General features: G+C 43.4%; 1 protein-coding gene across 2 annotated transcripts in view; it reads right to left on the reverse strand.

Annotated features, from left to right (window-relative positions):
- Positions 1–20,613, reverse strand: part of LOC126412333 (venom carboxylesterase-6-like) — a 237,306-nt gene extending 216,693 nt beyond the window's left edge. The window contains exon 1 of one of the 2 annotated variants that reach the window (XM_050081872.1): positions 20,484–20,613. Coding sequence is in view for 1 of the 2 variants with exons in the window: in XM_050081861.1 (XP_049937818.1) it covers positions 7,189–7,404 (216 nt within the window). In the remaining variant the exon portion in view is untranslated. Of the gene's footprint in view, positions 1–7,188; positions 7,411–20,483 lie in introns of those variants that run through there. The other variant, XM_050081861.1, reaches the window with a different exon arrangement.
- Positions 20,614–22,222: the final 1,609 nt, after the last annotated feature.

Here is a 22,222-nt window from a genome sequence, read left to right on the forward strand (position 1 = left end):
ACTGTATCGAGACGCGAGGCTGGTAGATGGTTCAAATGGCTCTGAGCAGTACGGGACTTAACTTCTGAGGTCATCAGCCCCCTAGAACTTAGAACTACTTAAACCTAACTAACCTAAGGACATCACACAAATCCATGCCCGAGGCAAGATTCGAACCTGCGACCGTAGCGGTCGCGGTTCCAGACTGTAGCGCCTAGAACCGCACGGCCACCCAGGCAGGCAGGCTGGTAGAAGCAAGCGAACAAGGTACAATAGATGTAACTTAGTCTCCCCTCCAACCAGTACTTCTCCTGCTCACGATTTTCGGTCGGTAGGATCTGCCGCATAAATTAAAAAGAAAGAAGGAACTCGGCAGTCGTTGTGCCTGTAGAAGCTGTACTCTCTTCCAATAAGCTGAACCCTAGTGTAAACAAATGTATAATGTCTTCCACAAAATTTCGGGCGAACTGCCGGATGTTTGTAACTTCCTGCCACAATATTTCGGGACAGTGTCTTACGGCCATCTTCAGGTGATACTGGCGAAAACGCACTGAGCTCTGGTATTTAAGGCCCCGCCGGCACATGCGTGGTGGATTCACTTGGCGTTGCGCATGCGCTACTTGGCGCATTAGATTCTGCTGCGCCGCGCGCCCTCCATGGTGAAAACTCGCCGCATCGATATCAATTCGATTTTCTTCCCGCGGATCCATCTCAGGACTACGCTGGCTACGGAGCTCACGAAGTTTTTCAACGATTGGATTCCATGCCGAATTCAATTGAAATCCGCCGTCTCGATTAATAAGGGACTCACTGTCAGACAGTCGTATTTCCTCGAATTCATTAATAACAGGACTCCTAAAGTTAGACGTATGGGCCACAATTTTGATCTCACTGTAATTCATTACATGACCAGTGGAAATACAGTGTTCGGCGATGGCAGATTTATAAGTCTGAAGGAGACGAGTATGCCGCTCATGTTCTGCAATGCGATCCGGAACAGTACGCTTCGTTTTCCCTATGTAAGATTTGCCGCATATGTTGACGACACTTTTATAGTTTGGCCTCATGGTTTGGATCGTCTACGAACTCTCGCATAACATCTGAACTCCATACACGAAAGCATAAAATTTGCTATGGAGTTGGAGAAGGAGGGGTGCCTGCCGATTTTAGCCGTGTTGGTGCAACTTAAGGGCGATGGCACACTTGGTCATTCAGTATATAGAAGGCCCACTCACACAGATCTTTACTTGCAACCCGCTAGTTGCCACCATCCGGCACAAACGATGAGTGTTTTGAAGACCTTGATTCACCGAGCACACGTCATCTCTGACACCGACAGATTGCAAACGGAACTAGAGAACCTGCAGACTGTGTTTCTGAGGAGTGGGTATTCGTTCCAGCAAGTGGAGAGAGCGCTGCAGGCCTGTAAGCGACAGAGCAAAGAAGAGGAAGAGGCCTTTAAAACGACTGCCTATTTATCATATATTGGTAATATCTCACCACAGATAGGCAGAATACTAAGAAAATATAATGCGAAAGCAATCTTTCGCCCTCCTGCAAAAATTTCGTCGCTGTTGTGATCTGTCAAAGATGACCTAGAGCAAGGCAGGTGTTTACAGGTTTCCGTGCGAATGCGGAAAATCTTATATAGGGCAAACGAAGCGTACTGTGCAGGATCGCATCGCAGAACATCAGCGGCATACTCGCCTCCTTCAGACTTGTAAACCTGCCATCGCCGAACACTGTATTTCCACTGGTCATGTAATGAATTACAGTGAGATCAAAATTGTGGCCCACACGTCTAACTTTAGGAGTTCTGTTATTAATGAATCCGTGGAAATACGACTGTCTGACAGTGAGTCTCTTATTAATCGAGACGGCGGATTTCAATTGAATAAGGCATGGAATCCAATCGTTGAAAAACTTCGTGAACTCCGTAGCCAGCGTAGACTTGAGATGGAACCGCGGGAAGGCAATCGAATTGATACCCGTGCGGCGAGCTTTTACCACGGAGTGCGCACGGCGCAGCAGAATCGAACGCGCTCTAGTAGCGCACGCCCAACGCCAAGTGAATCGACCACGCATGTGCCAACGGGGCATTAGATACCAGAGCTCAGTGCGTTTTCGCCAGTATTACCTGACGATGGCCAGAAGACTCTGTGCCGAAATATTGTGTCATGAAGTTACAAACATCCGGTAGTTCGCCCGAAATTTTGTGGAACAAAATGTACGCCGGGAAAGTTTTACATCTCACAAATGTATAATCTGCCAATAGGTATCAGATGCATTGTTCACGCACCTAGTGCCGGAAGACGTTTGGAAGTAGGCCTCGCTTATGTAGCCGACATTTGTTGTTATTCTAGTGTGAACGGAACTCTGACAGTTGCTAAAGCATCAAACGCCTGAAGTCTTTACTAAGCTCTGTGATAAACGTTTAACCCATGTACTTCTTGTAACAAACTTTACTGGACATTCGGTTTTGCTGTGACTTATTGTTATTAAATCTAATTACAAAAGCTTTCTTTGGCTGTTCTGCCGGGGGACCGAATCACCTAGGTACGGTTCTCTCGTCCTTTCTTGCACCAGCAAGAGTGCAATACCGCCACTGCTAGCTGGTTCGGAGACTCGCACAGCGGTTGTGGCCACTGTAGCTGCGCCTGGTGCCCGCTGCCGGTGTACTTTTGCCCGCGTGCCGCCTTGCCTCGCGTTGTCCGACCTGCCTGAGCTACACAGCGCTACTCTATGCCCATATAAATCTACATCTACATCCACGTGATTACTCTGATATTCAAATAAAGTGCCTGGCAGAGGGTTAAGTGAACCACCTTCAAGCTGTCTCTCTACCGTTCTACTCTCGAACGGCACGCAGGAAAAACGAGCTCTTAAATTTTTCTGTGCGAGCCCTGATTTCTCTTATTTTATCGTGCTGATCGTTTCTCCCTATGTAGGTGTGTGCCAACAGAATTTTTCGCAGGCGGAGGAGAAAACTGGTGATTGAAATTTCATGAGAAGATCCCGTCGCAACGAAAACGCCTTTGTTTTAATGATTGCCACTCCAATTCACGTATCATGTCTGTGACACTATCTTCCCTATTTCGCGATAATACAAAACGAGCTGCCTTTCTTTGTACTTTTTCGATGTCATCCGTCAGTCCCACCTGATGCGGATCCCACACCGCACACCAATACTCCAGAATGGGGCGGACAAACGTAGTGTAAGCAGTCTCTTTAGTAGACCTGTTGCACCTTCTAAGTGTTCTGCCAATGAATCGCAGCCTTTCGTCTGCTCTACCTACAATATTATCTACGTGATCGTTCCAATTTAGGTTATTTGTAATTGTAATCCCTAAATATTTAGTTACATTTACAGCCTTCAGATTTGTGTGACTTATCGCGTAATAGAAATTTAGCTGACTTCTTTTAGTACTCATGTGAATAACTTCACACTTTTCCTTATTCAGGGCCAATTGCCACTTTTCGCACCATACAGATATCTTATCTAAATCATTTTGCAAGTCGTTTTGATCATCTGATGACTTTACAAGACGGTAAATGACAGCGTCATATGGCGTACATACAATTCCCCACAATCGTTAAAAGAACAAAGTAAGAGCATATGGACTACCAGACCAATTGTGTGATTGGATTGAAGAGTTCCTAGACAACAGAACGCAGCATGTCATTCTCAATGGAGAGAAGTCTTCTGAAGTAAGAGTGATTTCAGGTGTACCGCAGGGGAGTGACCGTTGCTATTCACAGTATACATTAATGACCTTGTGGATAACATCGGAATTTCACTGAGGCTTTTTGCGGATGATTCTGTGGTATATCGAGAGGTTGTGACAATGGAAAATTGTACTGAAATGCAGGAGGATATGCAACGAATTGACGCATGGTGGAGGGAATGGAATTGAATCTCAATGTAGACAAGTGTAATGTGCTGCGAATATATAGAAAGAAAGATCCCTGATCATTTAGCTACAATATAGCAGGTCAGCAACGGGAAGCAGTTAATTCCATAAATTATCTGAGCGTAGGCATTAGGAGTGATTTAAAATGGAATGATCATATAAAGTTGATCGTCAGTAAAGCAGATGCCAGACTGAGATTCATTGGAAGAATCCTAAGGAAATGCAATCCGAAAACAAAGCAAGTAGGTTACAGTACACTTGTTCGCTCACTGCTTGAATATTGCTCACCAGTGTGTGATCCGTACCAGATAGGGTTGATAGAAGAGATAGAGAAGATCCAACGGAGAGCAGCGCGCTTCGTTACAGGATCATTTAGTAATCGCGAAAGCGCTACGGAGATGGTAGATAAACCCCAGTGGAAGTCTTCGAAGGAGAGACGCTCAGTAGCTCGGTACGGGCTTTTGTTGAAGTTTCGAGAACATACCTTCACCGAGCAGTCAAGCAGTATATTGCTCCCTCCTACGTATATCTCGCGAAGAGACCATGAGGAGAAAATCAGAGAGATTAGAGCCCACACAGAAGCATACCGACAATCCTTCTTTCCACGAACAATACGAGACTGGAATAGAAGGGAGAACCGATAGAGGTACTGAAAGTACCCTCCGCCACACATCGTCAGGTGGCTTGCGGAGTATTGATGTAGATGTAGAAACAATATAAGACAGCTACTCAGATTGTCTCCTATGTCGTTAATACAGATCAGGAACAATAGAGGGCCTATAACTGTTCCTTGGGGAACGCCAGATATTACTTCTGTTTTACTCGATGACTTTCCGTCTATTACTACGAACTGTGACCTTTCTGACAGGAAATCACGAATCCAGTCGCACAACTGAGGTGATACTCCGTAGACACGCGGTTTGGTTAGAAGACGCTTGTGAGGAACGGTGTCTAAAGCCTTCTGGATCCAAAAATATGGAATCAGTTTGACATCCCCTGTCTATAGCACTTATTACTTCATGAGTATAAAGAGCTAATTGTGTTTCACAAGAACGATATTTTCTAAAATCGTGCTATGTGTCAATAAATCGTTTTCTTCAAGGTACTTCATAATGTTCGAATACAGTATATGTTCCAAAACCCTACTGCAAATCAACGTTAGTGATATAGACCTGTAATTCAACGGATTACTCCTACTTCCCTTTTTGGGTACTGGTGTGACATGAGCAATTTTCCGGTCTTTAGGTACGGATCTTCCTGTGAGCGAGTGGTTGTATATAATTGCTAAATATGGAGCTATTTTGTCAGCATACTCTGAGAGGAACCTGACCAGTATACAATCTGGACCGGAGGCCTTGCCTTTATTAAGTGATTTAAGCTGCTTCGTTACTCCGAGGATATCTACTTCTATGTTTCTCATCTTGGCAGTTGTTCTTGAGTGGAATTCAGGAATATTTACTTCGTCTTCTTTGGTGAAGGAGTTTCGGAAAACCGTGTTTAATAACTCTGCTCTAGTAGCACTGTCACCAGTGACTTCACTGTTGTTATCACGCAGTGAAGGTATTGATTGCGTCTTGCCACTGGTGTGCTTTATATATGACCAGAATCTCTTTGGGTTTTCTGACAGGTTTCGAGACAGAATTTCGTTGTGGAAATTATTAAAAGTATCTCGCATTGAAGTACGCGCCATATTTCGAACTTCTGTAACACTTTGCCTGTCTTGGGGATTTTGCGTTCTTTCAAATTTGGCAGGCTTTTTTCGTTGCTTCTGCAACAACGATCTGACCCGTTTTGTGTACAATGGGGGATCAGTACCATCACTAATTAATTTATGTGGTATATATCTCTCAATTGCTGTCGTTACTATCTCTTTGAAAACATTCCCCAACTTTTCTACACTTACATGATCAGATAGGAAGGAGTGAAGACTGTCTGTTAAAAAGGCTTTAAGAGCATTTTTATCAGCTTTTTTAAATAGATATACTTTGCGTTTCTTTATGATGGTTATAGGTGTTACGGTATTCAGCCTAGCAGCAACTGCCTTGTAGTCGCTAATTCCTGTATTCGTCACAATACTCGCTATTTGTCCAGGATTATTTGTTGCTAAAAGGTCAAGTATGCTTTCGCAAGCATTTACGCTTCGAGTGGGCTCATGAAGTAATTGTTAAAAATATTTTTCTGAGAAAGCATTCAGTACAATTTCGGATGACGTTTTATGCCTGCCGCCGGCTTTAAACGTATAATTTTTCTGGCATATCGAGGGTAGATTAAACTCACTACCGACTATAATTGTATGAGCGGGGTACTTATTTGAAATGAGACTCAAGTTTTCTTTGAACTGTTCAGCAACTATATCTTCTGAGTCGGGGGGTCGGTAAAACGATCCAATTAATAGTTTAGTCCGATCGTCAGGTATAACCTCTACCCATACTATTTCACACGAACTATCTACTTCTATTTCGCTACAAGGCAAACTACCTCTGACAACAATAAATACTGTGTTTAATCTATCCTTTCTGAACACTGTTAGATCGTTTGAAAAAATTTCGGCTGAACTTGTTTCCGGCTTTAGCCAGGTCTCTGTACCTACAACTATTTGAGCTTCAGTGCTTTCTATTAGGGCTTGGAGCTCTGGTTCTTTCCCAACACAGCTACGACAACTTACAACTACAATACCAATCGTTTCTACAACTACCTTACTGTGTTTTACCTGCCCACTTTTAGACGGACGTCCCTTCTGTGATTCCCTGAGACCCTCTAACCTAAAAAACCGCTCAGTCCCTTCCACACAGCCCCCGTTACCCGTGTAGCCGCTTCCTGTGTGTAGTTGACTCCTGACCTATTAAGCGGAACCCGGAAACCCACCACCCGATGGCTCAAGACAAGGAATCTGCAGTCTACGCGGTCACAGAACCGCCTGAGCCTCTGATTCAGACCCTCCACTCGGCTCTGCACCAAAGGACCACAGTCGGTTCTATCGACGATGCTGCAGATGGTGAGCTCCGCCTTAATCTCGGAAGCAGGACTGGCAGTCTTTACCATTTCCGCTAGCCGCCCGAGACCAGACAGAATCTGCTCCGATCCAAAGCGACACACGTCATTGGTACCGACATGAGCCACCACATGCAGTTGGCTGCACCCTGTACTCTTCATAGCATCCGGAAGCACCCTTTCCACATCAGGAATGACTCCCCCCGGAATGCTGACGGAGTGCAGACTGGCTTCCTTCCCGCCTCACTCTCGCCGCTGCCGCTACTTATAGTGCTACAAAAATAGTGCCGGAAAGGGACTAGAATACCTGGAAGCGTAGCTTGCCGACGGGAGGGCGGGCGTAGGGTACGCCTCGGAAGGCGAAGAAGGGACGGCCGGAGGAGGATCGCAAGGTGACGCCGCGCAGAGCGCCCTGTTCGACGTGCACCACGGGCCGCGCCGAGGAAGCGGCCGCAGCTTTCAGCAGCGACAGCAGCAGCAGCAGCAACACGGGAAGGCTGCAGCGCGACATGGCGGGCGACATAGCCGAACTGTGGACTTGTGCGTCTGCTGCCAGCCGCCACAGGCTAGGAAGGGTGGGGAGGGGAGGGGGCAGCTGGCAAGGACGCGCTCACCTTGCCCCGTTGGACCAGGCGCCGCACCACCGCTCAGGCAGATGTAAAGCGGCGTGATAGCCGGGCTGCAAGGCCGATATTACACTGTCAAATTTCTTTGCCAAAGATTTGATCAAAGATGTGATCAAATATTCTGTCAAATATATTTGACAAAGATCTTTGACGTAGCGCTAGAAGGGTATTACACTGTCATCATATTTGTCGTCAAAGTTCAAGATGGCTGACAACAACAACTTGTTATTAACCGCAGCAGTTGCATGTACCACAATTGCACTGTGTGCACATGCGGAAGAGAAGCGGGGGAAGAAAAGGAAACTTACCTGGGTGAAGCCGTGGGTTTTACGACGACTCGATAAAAGCATTCAACAAAACTTGTTACGTGAGCTTATAGTGGCGGACGTCAAGTCGTACATCAATTACTTAAGAATGGATGAGCATACATTTCTGTATGTGCTCAATGAAGTGTGTCCTCATATCACAAAGAACAATATTCACTTAAGAACTGCTACATCTGCAGAAGACAGGCTCACTGTAACACATTACAGGAGAGGGTTAGGTTAGGTTAGGTCAGGTCTCCATCTGCGTAATCCATTTTTGTATTCAGCGTGCCTCACGTTGTAAAGCGCCTCATCAGCTTCATACATCTCTATTAATTTTGTAGTTGTCGGCACACACCAATTGTATTTACCGGCAATGGTTATAAAAACACTACAGACGACAGAACGCTGCAGCGATGCTAGCGCTCCATGTCGTAACATGTCACATTGCAGTGAACAGAAGACAAGCGACTTCTTTGATCAGATCTACAGCGAGGCCCTAGATTTGATCAAATATTGGACGATATTTGACAAAGTTTCCTATTACACCATCAAATATCTTTGACAAAGATATTGGACAAAGAAATTTGATAGTGTAATAGTGTAATTTGATAGTGTAATGCGTCGTATACGAGCATAAACGTCCCCCCCCCCCCTTTCAGACGAGTGACTAAACTCAACTGCTCGTGATAGGTGCACGCCACGTGCCTGCGTCCAAATCAATCGCCTACACTGTTGTGCTTGATGTCAGTCAATGAACAACTGATTGAGTCGAGTATGAATTTTTAAAATCTTGAGTAGGGTACAAGTAAACACATGATCCTTTAAAGAATCGAATTCCCATGTATTAACCACCCAAAATCATCTGATTGCTTCACAGATGTGTTAATGCGATAAGAATGCTGACAGAAAAAACCGCAACACTAAGTAAGTTTTGTGCAATATAAACAAAGTTGACAGGCGTCTTTCTGCATCTCTAAGATGATACGAGGGTAATCCCAAAAGTAAGGTCTCCTATTTTTTTTTTTTTTTGTAAGCTCATAGACCAGTTTATTTCTACAATGGTTTACATCAGTTTACAGCTTGAACATTTGGATATTTTTCCACATAATCACCATTTCTGTCGATGCATTTTTGTAGACGCTGTGACAGTTTTTGTATGCCCAAAACCATACCAGATCGCCGCCATGCTGTTCAGAAAGTTATGAACCTCTTCTTTCACCTCGTCGTCGAAGCTGAATCGCTGGGACCACAATTAACTCTGACAGGTACTGTAAGACTCTGAAAAAACTCAAACGGGCAATTCAGCACCGGAGAAGAGGAATGTTGAGCAAGGGCGTACACATTCCCCATGACAACGCTCGCCCACACATCGCTCGGCAAACCGTGCTCTCCTGCAACAGTTTCAGGGGAACATAATCACCCACCCACCCTACAGTCCCGACTTGGCGCCCAGTGACTATCACCTGTTCCCTAAGTTAAAAGAACATTTGGCCGGAAAGCGATTCTGCTCCGACGACGAAGTGAAGAAGAGGTTCATAACTTTCTGAACAGCATGGCGGCGAGCTGGTATGACATGGGCATACAAAAACTGCCACAGCGTCTACAAACATGCATCGACAGAAATGGTGATTACGTCGAAAAATAGCTAAATGTTCAAGCTGTAAACTGATGTAAGCCATTGTAGAAATAAACAGATCTACTTACTTATAAAAAAAATAGGAGACCTTACTTTCGGGATTACCCTCGTATCTATTCAAATTTCACGTCAGTCGCATGAGAGTGACGTTAGCAGCTACAGTATGAGGATGCAACTCAGATATGCCTTAAATACGAGCAGTAACGGTCGTGAACGTTACGTTTGAGATTGCACGTCGTGATTTGATGTTAGTCAAGAATGCCTTTAAGGTGACAAAGACACAATTATCAACATTCACTAAGTTGGAACCTGGATATTTCTTCTGCGTTACTGCAGAAAAACTTGACAGGAATGTAGCCACTGTACGTGACTGCTGACGCAGTGGTCACGAGAATGTTAAGTCGCAAGAAGGCCGGGCTCGGAACGGCCACATCGCACTACCGCGAGAGCTAATTGGCGGGCAGGGTGAAGGTCTGTTGTCTCTTCTGATGAAAGCTGGTTCTGGTTTGGTGCTAATAATGGACGTTTGTTTTGTAGAAAGAGGTCAGTTGAGGGCCTGCAACCAACCTGTCTGTTTGCTATACACAGGACCTACACCTGGAGTTATGGTCAGGAGTGAGATTTCGTATGAATTTGGGAGCACTCTCGTTGGTTAGGTTTAAGTGGTTTAAGTTCTAGGGGACTGATGACCGCAGAAGTTAAGTCCCATAGTGCTCAGAGCCATTTGAACCATTTTTTTGTAGCTCAGTCGACCTGTTGTGCTGCCATTCATGAACAGGCATTCCAGAGGATGTTTTCCAACAGGACAACACTCGCCCACATGTCAGTGTTGTAGCCCAACATGCTCTACAGAGAGTTGATATGTTGCCTTGGCCTGCTCGATCAGTAGATCGGTCTCTAATTGAGCACATACAGGACATGATCGGACGACAACTCCAGCGCCATTCACAGACAGTATTAACCGTTCTTATATTGACCGACAAAGCGCTACAGCCACGGAACTTACAATGAATTGCCCCCCTCTAACATTACCTTTTTTTCTATTGAGATAACCGATATCATGTATACTATCGATTCTTGCTTATGTCAAAATTATCTCAGCTGTTTCATTAAAAGAATTCATATGATTTTGTATGCTATGTATTATATTTCAGGCTAAAATGTATAGAAAAGAAATTAATGTGTTACAATTGATATGTTCTAACAGTTAAAATTATTCTTCTTTTAAAAATATTTGAAATTACGAAATTTCTGGTATACTTAAAATTCATATTATTAATTGTACAATCTAACTCTTATTATTAAATTTATTTCTGGATTTATTTATAAAATAATGATATAATTTGGTGAAGAGTCTTCTTTGGTAAAGAAAGTTTGTAAACTCTTTTGGTTTGTAAATTCTTTGGAGTAATGTGAGTACCGCAGAATGTAAGTAGTGGTGGGCATGCCTCTGATGGAAGTATGCGTTTTCGAAGTATGTCACCAACAATGTAATTATTGGTTTTTTTGAACGTGGAAGATGTAAAAACTGTGTGATGCTAAAAGATGTGACAAAGAATAAAATTCAAGAATAATACAGGCAAATCTTCATCAGTCTTCAAGAAGCTACAAAATCGAAATTTCAGCTGCAAGAATGTACGCCTAGACAAGGCTTTGAGCCATCGACCACAACAACGAGATAATGAAGATAAGTAAAAAGTTGTTCTTTTACCTCCCGAAGCTTTCAAAATTTGTGCAAAGAATGAGAACTTTAATAGTGATGTGTGGAAGGGTAAGATTACAAACTCCGTCCCACAAACTGATATCCAGAACCTGTAAAACAAAATACATGCAATTTTGCGTGCTTGCATTCATCATTCTGGCGTATACACCAGTTATTAATGTACAGGGTTTTCACAATTGTTGTGGCTTGCCTCGCGCTTACATTAACGTGCGATCTTCCAATGTTAATCACTCAAATGCGTTACCTAGACAAATGTATTCCCCAAATTTCATTACTCTAGAATATATTTGTGTGTTGCGAATTTTTTTCCATCAGTCTATTTACTTTATTTCAAGAAGGTATGAAAAAAGTTTGAGAATGATTTGAAAATACGTTGAAAGTTTGTTGGAAGTTGCTAAGTGCTCACATTTTGAAATACTGAATGAATGTAGTGTGGCTAATTTGCGCTCCATTTTAAGCAAAGGCTAGTTTTTCACGCATCTAAATCTGCTATCACTGGTAGCAAACCCGGTCTTATTCTTGCAATCTCGTTAGTGATGACTGGGAAAGAAAGGAAAGGGAGGAACATAACCCTTGTTAAGAGACCAGGGTTCCTTTGGCACGGATGTCATAGGGCTCGTTGTCACGGTTACGGTGAAGAACTCAAAGGCACCTGCGGCGGAGAAGGTGGACTTCGGTACGGTGTCGGTGGCGGAAGAGCAAACCAGTAGCGCCTGCACTCCAGAGGAGTGCTACAAAAGGCGTCTGATTCCATTTTAGGGGCGGTGAAATTTAAACAGTGAAAGGCAACGGGAAACCACCACTGTTATTTTTCCAAGAACATCTCATGGCTTTACTCAATCTTGAATTAGATTCCAGAGTAAGCCCCCACTCCAACCTCTGGGGGGTTTGAGAGGAGCCTCACAATGCACAGATGAATCTAAACCATCCATTCGATTCATTAAAAGGATGTTGTTGTTGTTGTGGTCTTCAGTACAGAGACTGGTTTGATGCAGCTCTCCATGCTACTCTAACCTGTGCAAGCTTCTTCATCTCCCAGTACCTTCTGCAACCTACATCCTTCTGAATGTGTTTAGTGTATTCATATCTTGGTCTCCCTATACGATTTATACCCTCCGCGCTGCTCTCCAATACTAAACTGGCGATCCCTTGATGCCTCAGAATATGTCCTACCAACCGAACCCTTCCTCTAGTCAAGTTGTGCCACAAATTTCTCTTCTCCCCAATTCTATTCAATACCCTCATTAGTTATGTGATCTACCCATCTAATCTTCAGCATCCTTCTGTAGCTCCACATTTCGAAAGGTTCTATTCTCTTCTTGTCTAAACTATTTATCGTCCACGTTTCACTTCCATACATGTCTACACTCCATACAAATACTTTCAGAAACGACTTCCTGACACTTAGATCTATACTCGATGTTAACAAATTTCTCTTCTTCAGAAACGCTTTCTTTGCCATTGCCAGTCTACATTTCGTATCCTCTCTACTTCGGCCATCATCAGTTATTTTGCTCCCCAAATAGCAGAACTCATCAACTACTTTAAGTGTTCATTTCCTAATCTAATTCCCGCAGCATCATCCGATTTAATTCGACTACATTCCAGCATCCTCGTTTTGCTTTTGTTGATGTTCATCTTATATTCTCCTTTCAAGACACTGTCCATTCCGTTCAGCTGCTCTTCCAGATCCTTTGCTGTCTCTGACAGAATTACAATGCCATCGGCGAACCTCAAAGCTTTTATTTCTTCGCCATGGATTTTAATACCTACTCCGAATTTTTCTTTTGTTTCCTTTACTGCTTGCTCAATATACATATTGAATGACATTGGGGAGAGGCTACAACCCTGTCTCACTCCCTTCCCAACCGCTGCTTCCCTTTCATGCTCCTCAACTCTTGTAACTGCCATATGGTTTCTGTACAAATTGTAAATAGCCTTTCGCTCCCTGTATTTTACCCCTGCTACCTTCAGAATTTGAAAGAGAGTATTCCAGTTAACATTGTCAAAAGCTTTCTCAAGCCCACAAATGATAGAAACGTAGGTTTGCCTTTCCTTGATCTATTTTCTAAGATAAGTCGAAGTATCAGTATTTCCTCACGTGTTCCAACATTTCTACGGAATCCAAACTGATCTTCCCCGTGGTCGGCTTCTACCAGTTTTTCCATTCGTCTGTAAAGAATTCGTGTTAGTATTTTGCAGCCGTGGCTTATATTAAAAGGATAGCAACCTGGAATGTAAGAGCTGTGTTGCAGACAGGAAAGCTTGCTCTTATGGAGAGAGAAATGCATCTGCATGACCTAGACGTTCTTGGATTCAACGAGACACTCTGGAAACAATATGGTCATTTCGTGACTTAAGCAAAGAATATAGTGTATATTTCTGAATGTGATAGAAATGGCGTCGCTATAGTGATTCGTAAGAACCTTGGTAGTGTTGTCTTTGGTTATGAGCCCGTTTGTGACAGAATAACCTCAATTAACATGAAAGCTTCTCCTTGCAATATCAACATCACTCAGGTTTATGATCCCAATGCAGTTTCATTGGACACGGAAGTTGTTGAATTTCATGAGTTGCTGGTAAAAATTTTCAGAAAGATATCTAAGTAGGAAGTATTAGCCGTCCAGGGTAATTTTGATGCGAAGATAGGTGAAACTATGTACGACGGACACAGTTCTCTTGTAGGATTTTACGACCTGGGCGTGAGGAAAGGCTGCAGGATCGGTTACAGGGATTTTGTGTGAATAACAACTTATCCATCATGAACACATTTTTCAACGTTGTCCACGACGTCGCTACTTATGGATTTATCTTGGGTATAGCGTCAAAAATCAGACTGATTTTATTTTGGTGAGTCAACATTTCAATCCTGCATTGCACGACCCATTCCAGTGCAGCCTATGCTTTCCATGAAAATCCAGATATAATTGAAATTGTGAAAGAAGACAAGAATAAGACAGATTTTTATTACAGAGAAAAACAGCCTCAAAGAGACTGAAGAAAGAATAAGACCCAAACCAGAGCAATTAACGGAGGAAGGATTAGTCCTCCAAACATGGCACAAAATGAAGTAAATAACCAGTTTGTGTCTTCCCGAACATGTTAAGATCCGTCAAACAAAGAATCTCTGTTTTTCGAACACTACTGATGGAAGAGAGGAGCACTGAAGAAACGTGGCATACAATCTGCTCAAGATGTAGAAGCATACCAAATACACCGCACCTGCTAAAGTGACAAGACACAGTATCTCCCCTGTATTTGTAAAGAAACTGATCAGCGTCCGAAGCTAAATGAAACGAATGACATCTTCAAGAAGATTGTCCAGCATCGATGCAAGGCGCCCTCCCGGTGGCGCAGCAGCAACTGGACAGTCACTGCAGGTAAGGATATCTAACTGACCTTCCACTCAATGCTACGCCCGGACAACGGCAGATGTGGGGTGGACGAGTTTTGACCGCCAAACAGGACAGATGTGCATGTAACTGTGTCTCAATAGCCCACTTTTACCAACTATATACTTCATATTCAATCTCCTTTCCCTTGCAACGAATGTATGCCTTTGTCTGGACTGTGGTAAGAGTGAGGCAGCACGGAATTCAAAAAATGGTTCAAATGGCCCCTAGCACTATGGGACATAACATCTGAGGTCATCAGTCCCCTAGACTTAGAACTACTTAAACCTGACTAACCTAAGGACATCACACACATCCATACCCGAGGCAGAATTCGAACCTGCGACCGTAGCAGCAGCGCGGTCCCCTCTTGAGCCGCTCGGCCACAGCGGCCGGCCAGCACGGAATTATCACGCGTTTTGCCACTGCCTATATTTTGACCCTCAGGGCGGGAATAAAACTATTCGAAAGGGTTCCACCACAAACATCACGTGCTTTGAGTTGTAGGTGCTGCAAATCACGAGAATCCAGTTACCTTTGCTTTGTATGTGATTCTGTGAGATTAGTATGCGTTGTATGTTTCCCCCATGCATCAACAGCGAGGTACGTCTGCAGTAGACCTCCCCAGGCTACAAATTCCGCGATAATCATGTTGTGCAGTGAATCTCAAGCTGGCGGACTTCGTAGCTCACGTTCCACTATGTGGAAAAAGTACGGTTATTGTGGGTGAGGAAACTGTATGAAATGGGATTATTAGGTTGGATGTAGACAGCAGTATAGGTAAAAGTTAGGGCTTTGAAGAAGAAGCTAAGGAGAAGGTGTTCATTGGGATTGTTGACCCAACAGGTATGTTATTATGGTGACCGAATGCAACTCCACATCTGGCCTGGTGAAGGGGATCATCGGTGCGGTGGAGAATACAGGGAGATATTCAGATGATGTGATAAGGTTGGAGGAACATTAAAGACGAAAGTATCGACGTTGTATTGAGACAGCGTATTCATTAAAAGGGGCTTGTTGGTGGGTAGGGAGTGGACGTTGTGGTCCAGGATGCTGCACTGCTTTCACGCTGTGTTGAGAGGCTGGGGAGAAGTTGTTGGGTGACAGACTTGAAATGGTTAAACGAGGGTGTCACAATGGGTGCGAATGAAATGGACTTGGCATCAGGAGTAGGTAGCTTGGGTATTGGCGTGGAATAGAGAGCGGACAGGCAGGAAAATTTGTTTTAGGGTATATGGTCATTGGAAGTGATGGAAATTTTGCTAGACGATGGTGAGGAATCTGATGATATCTTTGGCACTGGGAGGTGTGTGAAGGGAATTATTGGGATGGATAGGATAGTCACTAGGACGGACAGTAACAGTTAATTCTGGTTTGACGGGTGGGGTACGACTTTTCATTTGGCGGAGTAGGTTGTGTGGGTATCATTGCATCTGTTGCAGGTGGGAGAGGAGGTGAGGTCTGGACATTGTTTTAAGACGTGGGACGCTTTACAGTGAGGACAGGTGGGTGAATTTTTCTAATTGGAAGTGAGGTAATCATTATGAACGAGGCACTTTTAGCAACGATGTGCTGGTGGAGGGATTAGGAGAGTTTGAATTTATGATGACAGTTATAAATTAGGGCTCCTCCCTCCATGGCCGGGTAGTTGATGGAGGAGTAGACTCTGTGAAAACTAGCATAAGGAAGGCGGGACCTGAGAATTTTAAATGCAGCAGGCTGTGTGGATTTCTAAGGCAGGATAGGAATTCAGTTCAGAAACTACCTCGTCTGCTGTGGTGGTAGGGTCATCCTTCATTATCACACGAGCGGGTTTAGGGGGGGGGGGCAGTTGAGCAGGCTAGGGTTGTTTGGATGGGGTGACAATATTGAAGGAGTAAGATAGGCACGAGGACCAAAGATAATGCATGGAATTTTGAGGAGGTGGTCTGAGTGAAATTTGGGATTTGTGGATTTGGTGAGGACTGAATCTTTGCAGGCTATGATTTGGGTGATGGGAATGTGCGGGACGTACTTACTGATTTCCAGAATGAGGAATTTGGCATTTATGAAACTGGGGTCAGCATGGGATGAAGGTTCCTAGAGTCAAGTGCAGGTGGATTGGATTTCCAGGTTCATCTCTGCAAAATACGATGTTATGCTTAAAAAAGAAATATCCGACATGAGGAGGATTATATAACAGCGAGAAAAATACTAGGAAAGTATTCGATGAAATATAAAAATCCTATTACAGCCGAAAAAATATGTATGCGTCAGTGCAAAAAAAACAACAAAAAAAAAAACAAAAAAACGAGGTAGCAGTACTAATTGTAATATCTCAGTTTATGCGTCAAGTGCTTTAGACGTTACTGAGCTTAAAAATGTGTAGATATCCTCTCTTTATGGGCGCACGAGAAAGCGACGGCGTATATGTTGAGGCACGTGATCTGTCTGCCGGCAGAGAATGACGAGTTCTTTAGTGTATATTACCCTGACGTAAAAATGTTACTGCACAGGTCTTGCTGTGGAGAAAATGTGCCTGGGTGACGGACTGTTAATGACGTCTCATTTCTGGAAATACACAAAACGACTGTGAGACCAGTTATAAAATTATGAAACTGGTGACTCTGGATGGTCCCTGTAGTGGACTGTGCCGTGGACTAGAACAGAGGTCGTTTGTCAGGGCTTGGGAGACGAGTGTGTACACTGCCGTCAAATACGCCGAGGTAGGGGCAAAGTCAGTCCCACAGCGTTGGTCCGGTGGCCGCGACACTGCTCGCTTCTGACCATTACGCCTAGAGAAGCCCAAAGGAGCTGATATGTGACGCGAGATGGGGTGGTACTGATCGATGTGTTTGGTGGCACTGCACGGTGTGGTGTTTGTTTAAATGTCGAAGTTGCAATTACTCATCGCTGTTCCAGGGGTGATGGCAATTGTTTAATCATTAAATATAGGTATCACTTGCGCTGATGTAATGTTGTTTGGTGCGAGAAAAAGCTTTTATGTGTTTATTAGAACTTCCCGCTTCATCGCTAAAACGTGAGTGGCTAGATGATCATGAAAAGTAGCTGAAACTAGGTACGTGCAAACATAGCAATCCTCGTTGCTTACGTATATGGAGAGCACATGTGAGATCACGTGTATGTTAGAAGACTTAGTACTGTCGCATCTGTAAATGAAGTGACGGCGTAATGCGAGTTGTAACCTATGACAGAAAGACCCATATTGACAGCCGAGCGCAGTATATGCATTTCGGCAACACGTCATGTAGCACATCGACCGGCGCAGCGCTTATCGACGCGTAAGATAAGCCTGTTTCGTGGCGTGGAGCTCCATGGCGGCTGAATGGTTCAAATGGCTCTGAGCACTATGGGACTTAACTGCTGAGGTCATCAGTCCCCTAGAACTTAGAGCTACTTAAACCTAACTAACCTAAGGACATCACGCACATCCATGCCTGAGGCAGGATTCGAACCTGCGACCGTAGCGGTCGCGCGGTTCCAGACTGATGCGCCTAGAACCGCTCGGCCACTCTGGCCGGCCATGGCGGCTGAGCAGAATGTAATAGGCAGAGAATTACTAATTGCGCACTCTTTTGCTTAACGGTGCACTTTCCGCCTTTTCTATGTTGCTATGCACAAATAGATCAGTGAGACGAAAACTCTCTTCTTTGTGTAGCTCAGTGGTGTTCTAGCAAGCATGAAGGGGAAAAGGTACTATTTAATCTTACTTGAGGTGCAACGCGAAATATATACGCAGGGTGGTCAGAAACAGCCTGAAAAGATTGTAATGATGTTGCAGGGCCACCTCGTGCTGAGAATTAATTGTTAAAAAAAATCCGCACTTAGCGCCGTATTCGAGTTAATTAGCATTGAAGCTAGCCAATCACGCCGTTTCGCGCTCAAATTCTAGCGGCCCTCCAGTGACGATGTCGCCAAACGTGTTCTTCGTTTGGTTTCCTAAAACTGAACAACAGAGAGATACAAAAATAGGACATGAGATGGTAGGAAGAATCGAAGCCGAGCCAAAGGCTGAGCAGTCTCTTGCGCTATCATCTACGGGTTCTACGCTATGAGAACAACTGGCACTAATCGTATCGGGCGGGCCACTCGAATTTTTCGCGCGCATTGGCCTGATTGGCTAACTTTAATGCTAATTAACTCGGACATGGCGCAATCTATCGAATCTTTGCTTGACAATTATTTCTCAGCACAACCTACTCTGCAACACTCTTACAAGCTTTTCAAACTCTTTCTGATCAACCCGTGTAGAGAGGAGTGTTCACAGTGTAGGAATGTGAGACACCGTACCCTGGAATTCTACATGGTAAGCCGCAATTATTCCTGCTGGGAGGCTGAGTTCCGAAAACCGCTCGTGTGTCCTGACGGGATGCACGTTTATAGGCCCTGCACTGTTTGTTGTTGTTGACGTCTGTTGACGATTCAAACTCGCGTTTTTTACTTGCACCATAATTTGTGGCAATAATGTTGAGCTGTTTATTGAAAATGTGAAAAACGAACCCAGAGTTTTGCAGAAATGCTACCTTGCGGTATCAGGACCCCTCTAATATTAGTTTTTTAAATATCGTAATCATTATTTAGAAGGCAATAGTATTTGATGAAGCACAAAGTCTACTGACACATGAAGCGGTTGAATTTAGTAATAAAAAATAAGGATGCAGGGAATTAATTGTTTTACTTCAAACTAATAGCTAACGTTTCTGTTGTGGAAATAGCTGTTCACATTTTTGAGTGTTCGCTTTCACCTACATTTTTTTGTTTTTCTTACATAAATATTAAGTTTGACCAACACAGTTTCACCTACAAACGATTTATTCATAGTGTAAAAACTATTCACTAACTAAAGGAATTACAAAGAGATTTCATAAAAATCAAGAATATTTCCAAATACCACGGAATAGTAATTTACAGTGAATCGTTAAACATTTGTCGTTTTGTTACAACAATGTTACGTGCCAATTCATCCAGTCACTGAATATTGATAAGGGAGAAACTAAAAATTACGTATCATGCTGTCTTAGCTTTGTAAAAATTATCGTAAAAGTACTTCCAAAAAGTCTCACAGTAACCAAAAGGTGTTATCACTAACACCCGCTTCCTTTGTGCTTAAGTATTTTTTGTACTCTAAAAAAGCAAAAAAAAAATTAAAAAATGCACGTGTGACTGTTGCAATGAATCGACTTGTAATGAAGACCATGAATAATATTATTTAATTATACCCCTTCGTTTCTTCACTTTCTTTTGCCAGACCATCTTCAGTTAAGAACTACTGAGTTTAAGCCTGGGATAAAATCAATACAGCCTCTTTTCCTGACTATTTATGAGGTTGCGTGTTATTCAACTGCCGGTACGATCACATAATGCAGGCAGAAACAGAACTCGAAATGTTCAGCCTTCTGCCGCCCGGTTGGACAGTGTGGAGGCCAAATTGAAAAAGTGGGGCTAGGTGACTAAACACTTATTTTCATACTTCTACATTACTCCACCTCGCGGATACTATGAGTAATCACGCTTCACGTGCTGAGACACTAAAACGTCTCACAGTTAAACCGCTTTCTCCAGTTCAGAGTGCGTAAGATAATTGTATATTATAGTTTCATGAAATTTAATGTAATTTCTTGCGGAATAAAAGGTACGAAATTTGGTTTTTCTGTGCTATAGGCCCTGTAACTGGCACATTTCAGCCTCTTCGATGATAACATAACAGCCTCCACACCAATTTAATATGTTGTAGGAATGTATTGTCAAATTGTAGCTATACAGGCCCGACGGTTGGTGTGGGTACAGTGGGTAGTTGGACCCACTCAAAAATTTCAGTGTGCGTATTTTATCCACTCTGGATTTGAGGCAATATGTTTACAGGAAGAGAACCTTTGCCGAGCAGCAGTGCTAACTGCAGCTACAATGACGTACTTACGTCTTAGTGCGCGTTCTCTCCTTCTTTTGTGCGTTGGTAACCTAACATACTGGAGTAGCTGCTGCCACACACTTGAAAACACTGCAGAGCAGTTTACTGAAGCGATGAGGTGGCTGCTAGTAAATGTGGGATATAACGGCCTTCTGACTGGGATAGCCGCTCTCAGTGCAAAACATGTATGGGCGTGGCAAGTAAATTAAAAAAAGGAATGAGGAGAAAGGCGCAGAGAAACGCTACACGTTTTTTTTTTAATTTCGCGGAAATCGGATGCTTACTCTGAGCTGTTACCTAAGACGAGCAGTACAAGCGGTTTTTCTGACTATTAGGCGCTTATTTGCCGACACATCGGCCACCACTTTTACAATATAAAAAGGACTATTGAAATTATTTTTCGTCAGACAAAGTTGATCTTTAGCCCCGACTCGCCGGTTTCATGGTGCACTTATAACATTAGAATGTCAGTAAACATCTGTCTTTTATTCAACACTCGTACTGACGTATTAGTAAATAAAATGTTATCCCATTGAGTCAACATTATAAGAAAGAAAAAGATGTCTTCCATAGGCGGAACAGAGCTATGTCTCAGGTTTTTCTTCCGTTGTAGAAAGTCTCGCTGTAGAAACACTTGAAACGGACGTGGATAGCTGTTAACTGTAACCCTCACATTGACGATGCGACGCAGAAATTGCATCGCGATGCCTTTGCGGAGTCTGATTTGACAATTGTTCCGCATTATTGATGGGTTTGGTCCTATACCCTCTTCTTTTATCTGTTCTCCTTCCTGCTCTTTCGTTCCCTTGAGTTCGTTCGCCAGCTGAACTATGAACTTCTTCCTTTCATTTTCTCGTTTATGGTTATTTTGCAGACGACACATACGATTGTTGCCGCCTTATCCAAGATGTCGTAGAACACATGTGTCAGCCCTCCACCACATTAACTCTATACTTCGCTGCACTGTACAATGTTATGGAGTTAGTATTCTTCTTTCCATCTTTGCTTATTACTACTTCAGCATGCAGTGTACTTAGAAGAATGACATTTTCACTCTTCTTTCCTTGGTATACTGTCATGGTACAGTCTGTGTTGCTGCTCTGGCGCAGGATGGTAGTGGAGCGTATTTCAGCATTTGGCTTATTTTCCTCATCAGAGATTCCACGACGTATATTATTCATTGTAGCTATTAATGAAGTTTTCCATTGTTTGAGCGTCTTAGCAAGTTGAAGAGATGCGAAGAAATTTTCTGTCATCACGTTTCTTCCTTGATTCAGAAATGACTCCATGAGAAACAGAACGATGTACTTCACAAGTGGTATGTGTGACCTCTTTTCAGAAGTTTGGAAAAGTACTACATACATACTCTGCGCTACATCGACAGCAATCGAGAATTTGAGATCATATTTGTTGGTTTGTTGGGCATGAATCTGGTGGACCTGCATCTTGTTTTGCTTGGTAATAGCTGCTCGTCAATATTTATACTTTCTGCCAGCGGTAGAACGAATACTGTTTTCCATGAACTTTCCCCAAATTTTAGATACAACATCGAATTTATTACCTGGCAGGCATTCAGCTCGGACTGTTTTTTCATCGAAACCGAGAAATATGGGAAGCCTCTGAAATCTGTTCATTGACAAACGCCCTTGACGAAAGTAAGCTCCAAAGAATGCGACCAAAGAGCATTCGCAGATAGACCTTTCATACAAATGACACATCGAGCATATATAATGGCTATAAAATTTTCA

The sequence above is a fragment of the Schistocerca serialis genome, chromosome 1 (genome assembly GCF_023864345.2).
Source record: "Schistocerca serialis cubense isolate TAMUIC-IGC-003099 chromosome 1, iqSchSeri2.2, whole genome shotgun sequence".
Lineage (NCBI taxonomy): Eukaryota > Metazoa > Arthropoda > Insecta > Orthoptera > Acrididae > Schistocerca > Schistocerca serialis.